The following is a 5,100-nucleotide window of genomic DNA, read 5'->3' on the forward strand; positions in this document are numbered from 1 at the left end:
GTGATTAAAGCGGCCTCTACCGTCCCATAGACACAGCGTATGTTTTCCAGGTGGCCCCAGTGACTACAGAGAAAGAATTAAATAAAGACACATGTCTTCAAGTGAATGGTACAGAAGACCAAAGCGTCAGCATCCAGTCTGTTCTGCCTGATATGACTGATTTTAAGTTTGTCGGTAAGGAAATTTTATTACTAGTTTTACAGCGCTTAGACTTTAATTTAATGCTGAAGTCGCGGGCAACCACTAGTCTATGTCTATACTTCTATACTAAGAATATAAAGAGGAAAGATTTGTATTTTTGTATGTATTCAATACATGTACAAACTACTGGGCAGATTGGGATTCCATTAAAAAGCTAAGTTATCAGTAACATAGGCTGTATTTTCTATTATTTTTCAATACCACGTGGGCGAAGTCACGAGAAACAGCTAGTCAATAGTAATGTTACCGTAAAATATTGTATTTTTTACGTAATAAATAAAGTTAATTATTATTGGATGGATTTGAAAAATTCTCTCACAATTTAAAAGCTACATTATCAGTGAATAACATAGGCTATATTGCTTTACTTACTTTTGCCCGTGACTGTCCGCGCGTAATTATAAAAATACTCTGTAAGTAGCCTGTGTTCTTCCAGTGTTTTGTATTTGTACCAAGTTTTATATTAATCTATGAAGCCGTTTTGGTGATATATAACAAACATCCATCCAAACTCATTTAATATTAGTAATATTTATAGTAAAAGTAGCTAAAAATGTAGTGTGTCCTTCTAGACTAAGTTCTATATATGGGAGAAATTTTTTATTAAGATTCGTTAAGATGTTCTGGTGTTATGATACAAACATCCATACATAACTATTGTATTTTTTATATTTCTATATATCTTTATTTCTTAATACATTTTACAAGATTTTATATAAAAATAAAATAAAATATATTATAAAAAAAATAGAGCACCACCGGCTGCGGAATCCGATGACTCAAGCAACCAGTGGTCAGGGCAGAGACAGGAACCTCCTCACTATTCGTGCGGTTTCTAAAATAACCGCCTTTTGCATCGAGCCCTTAAAACAACTATCTAGCGAGAGCTTCTTGAGGTGTTGGTCGAAGCTCTTCGCTATCAGCCCGTGTACCGAAACGACTATCGGAATAATGGTAGTCGATTTTATACGCCACATGGCAGTAATCTCGTGAACCAAATGCAAATATTTTCTGTATTATTGTTATGTTTTCATTTAGGTACAGAAACGATGCAAGACGCGGATACATCGAAATGGCGTATGGTACAAACGATAGGCGATAAAGTGAACAAATACACGATGTGGGTGAAATATAAGAAGAGTCTGCGAGGAGACGCCGTGCCTATTCCAGTCAGGTGAATATGAATTACATAATTTTTTGAAAGACAGATAAAATAAAGAGATTTTATTAATATTTGTAGCCTAGACTGTTTTTTTACTTAAATAAACCAGCGCTTGACCACGACTCCACCTAAGCTAAGCGAAAAGATTTCGATGAAATTTGGTATATGTAGAGGATAGTTTGTAAGAACACATAGGCTGCTCACTTTAGTTTTTTTTATTCCACGCGGACAGAGTTGCGGGCGAAAGCTTGTATTATTATAATATACTAGCTTATAAAAACATCCGTCCATCCATTCATCCATCTAAACTACGCATTTATAATATTATTAAGATAAAAACTGCCGAGTCTTATTTAAACTTAGGCTATGAATAATCTTTTGAATTGGACCCATGTATACATTTGTATTGGTTTTCTTTACAGATACGAAATGAAAGGCTTCAATTCCCTTCTGGGGTCTCATTACGACCACTATTACTTGGACTACAGGGACTATAATGTTGAGGATATCGATCCCTCTGTGTTTGATGTCAGTCATAGTAAGTATGAAATTATACATTCAACCTATATCTGTATATCTATACTATTATAATAAAGCGTAAACACACACTTCTTTGTTGCCTAAGATGTCAGCAATTACAGCTTGTTTTAGAATAACTCTTTTTTTAATAAAAAGCCGTACACTTACGTCACGCTTTAGGCTATATATTTTAACGCCATTAAACTTGGGGGGTAAATTATTTGGATAAAACTGTCATGCGGTAAAGGGACAAAAACTGCTAACTGCAAGGTTACTTATAAATAATTCTCAGCCAATGTTAAGGTCATTGTCATTTGACCAATTTATTTTTGGCATTTGCATTATAAAGTTTTACAAATGTATACAATACAATACTGTTTTTTATAATTTCATGCGGTTGACTCCGCATATATGGTCTAACTTCACTAACAAAATAAAAGAAAATGACAGTTGCGATAATCTTGTGACACTTTGACATTGACAGGAGGGCGCTAGTGAGCTGTCTGATTTAGTTTCATTTATGCTTGTTTATCCTTTATTGTTTTTTTTAGTTACTTTTCTGTTTACTTTTTTGTTAGTTACATTATTTATATATTAATACATTTCTATTGCTTACAGATATGCAATGTACCTCGTTCCCTGGTCCCGGGGCTCGTCATTACGCAACATTCAACCCGATGAAGGAGTTCGTGCATCCCGTACACGACGCACACGTTGACAGCGAGTTTGACAGGTGACACTTATACTGACAGTTATAGTGACACATCTGTGGTCTTATAATCTTTGATATATTTACTGTTTGGTCATAGAGTAAGTGTCGGGATACTTACTCTATGACCAAATTATTTGAGAAGGATTTTTTTTTCTGTTGTGTTCAAATATTATGGAATTTATTTATGATTTATATTTTTGTATTGTTAGGTTCAAGATGAAACACAACAAGAAGTACGCCAGCGAGATAGAGCACGCGAAACGACTGAACATCTTCAGACAGAATCTTAGGTAATTTTTACTGTAGTTGCATATTATAGTCGAGGACATTTATTTCCTACCCATTCTGTAAAATGTTCTATAACCCTACTACATATGAGCCATAGATAGGCATTTTTTTTAAATGGGCGTGTTATGAAGAGGGATGAATCTAGATATATACTAGAAAGAGATGGATTGCGTGAATGGTGACATGATGAAGGGAGTGATGACTGAGATGACAGATGATAGAGTTTTTTGGATGAAAACCTTACGCCAACACTACAGGAGGATAAGGTAGGAGAGATAATGTTTGGAATGTCGCGTTTCATCATCAGATATATCCACTCCAACAACCGAGCTCGTCGTGGTTACACCCTGGCTGTGAACCACCTCGCGGACTGGGCTGAGGATGAGCTGGCAGCGCTCCGGGGCAGGAGGTACAGCGGACCCAGCCCACTGGGTGAGTGACCATTACCTACAACTACCATTATCCTCAAAACCTTCAATATAATGATTATCAGTACTAGCTGTTCCCGTGCGGCTTCATCCGCATAAAATTACGAAAAAACTAGCTTTTTCCCGCGACTCCGTCCGAGTGGAATTCAAAAAAGTAGCCTATGTGTTCTTCCAGACCATACTCTACATGTATGCCAAATTTCATCGAGATGCGTTCAGCAGTTTAGGCTACAAACTCTAAAAAACATCCATCTAAACTTTAGCTTTTATAATATTAGTAAGATTATTTAATTGTTTACATTTGTCAAATTATCAATTGTAAATGTCAAAATGACATGACATGACAAATCATGGCAACCTTGCTTCCGTGATGTTGGCAGCATGTAGTTTATGGTCCCTTTCCCACATGAAGGTTTTTTTCCAATTTATTTATCCCTTAACTTTAATAACGTGAAAGTATATAGCCTAAAGCGTTTCGTGAGTGAAGAGCTTTTTATTAAAGAAAGAATTATTTAAAAATATGCTATTTTCGAGATCTGTTCAGCATTTTAGGCTACAAACTTTAAAAAATATCAATATGTTACGATAACCGATATGTTATAACCGATTTGTTGCTATAACCGATATATTGTAATAACCGATATGTTGGTTTAACCGATATGTTGTTATAACCGATATGTCATTATAACCGATATGTTGTTATAACCGATATGTTGTTATAACCGATATGTTGTTATAACCGATATGTTGTTATAGCCGATATGTTGGTATAACCGATATGTTGGTATAACCGATATGTTGGTATAACCGATATGTTGTTATAACCGATATGTCATTATAACCGATATGTTGTTATAACCGATATGTTGTTATAACCGATATGTCATTATAACCGATATGTTGTTATAACCGATATGTCATTATAACCGATATGTTGTTATAACCGATATGTTGTTATAACCGATATGTTGTTATAACTGATGCAGGTCTGGAGTTCCCGTATGGAGAGAGCGAGCTGCAGGAGATGAATGTGAAGTTACCTCCGGAGTTCGACTGGAGGCTGTTCGGAGCTGTTACTCCTGTTAAAGGTAATATAAGGAAATAATAAATTTCTAGTATCACGTAATATAAGCCATTTAGTTTATTTACTAAAACTAACGCCATCTGTTAAGTGCTTTGTTGAACATGAAAAAATGATTTGACATAAAAAAAAATAAAACATATTTTTCTATCGAAATATGTAATATATGAAAATATGTTATTTAATTATAATTATAAACAACATGAGAAATATGTTTACGTGAACTTACAAAACCATGCTATTTTTATATGAAATAATTTTTTACATGTTTAAAAATGCGTTTAACAGATGGCGTTAGTTCCCATATATTGCAGACTTGATCTAGGTTTTTGCTTTTTTATTTATTTCTTATGCGTTTACAGTCGGTATTCTTTTTAATTTAATTTCACACAATTCCATAATAAAAAAAAATGAAAACAATTCAATTGTTTCTTTTGTGTTTTCACTCGGGTTTACTTGTTACTTATAACTTTTCAATCATGACATTTATTTTCTCGACTTTAAGGTTTCTTTATATCATAAGGTGGCAAACGAGCAAGCGGCGACCTGTATTCGCCAAAATGGCGAAGTGACCGCTGCCTATAAACATCTGCAATAGCGGATGCGTTGCCTACCCTTAATTGACATAGGAGGAGATGCAAATAAACAGGATATTTCTCCTCCATATGCGTTTCCACAGTCAAATCCACGTTCCCTTCCCATTCTCTTC

General features: G+C 34.7%; 1 protein-coding gene across 1 annotated transcript in view; it reads left to right on the forward strand.

Annotated features, from left to right (window-relative positions):
- Nucleotides 1–5,100, forward strand: part of LOC106102895 (digestive cysteine proteinase 1) — an 18,328-nt gene that overhangs the window by 7,813 nt on the left and 5,415 nt on the right. Inside the window, exons 5-11 of the mRNA XM_013282507.1 lie at nucleotides 51–174; nucleotides 1,240–1,375; nucleotides 1,786–1,901; nucleotides 2,501–2,615; nucleotides 2,804–2,884; nucleotides 3,190–3,314; nucleotides 4,297–4,398. Of these exons, the coding sequence (XP_013137961.1) occupies nucleotides 51–174; nucleotides 1,240–1,375; nucleotides 1,786–1,901; nucleotides 2,501–2,615; nucleotides 2,804–2,884; nucleotides 3,190–3,314; nucleotides 4,297–4,398 (799 nt within the window). The remainder of the gene's footprint in view (nucleotides 1–50; nucleotides 175–1,239; nucleotides 1,376–1,785; nucleotides 1,902–2,500; nucleotides 2,616–2,803; nucleotides 2,885–3,189; nucleotides 3,315–4,296; nucleotides 4,399–5,100) is intronic.

Source organism: Papilio polytes, unplaced genomic scaffold (assembly GCF_000836215.1).
Source record: "Papilio polytes unplaced genomic scaffold, Ppol_1.0 DF823901.1, whole genome shotgun sequence".
NCBI lineage: Eukaryota > Metazoa > Arthropoda > Insecta > Lepidoptera > Papilionidae > Papilio > Papilio polytes.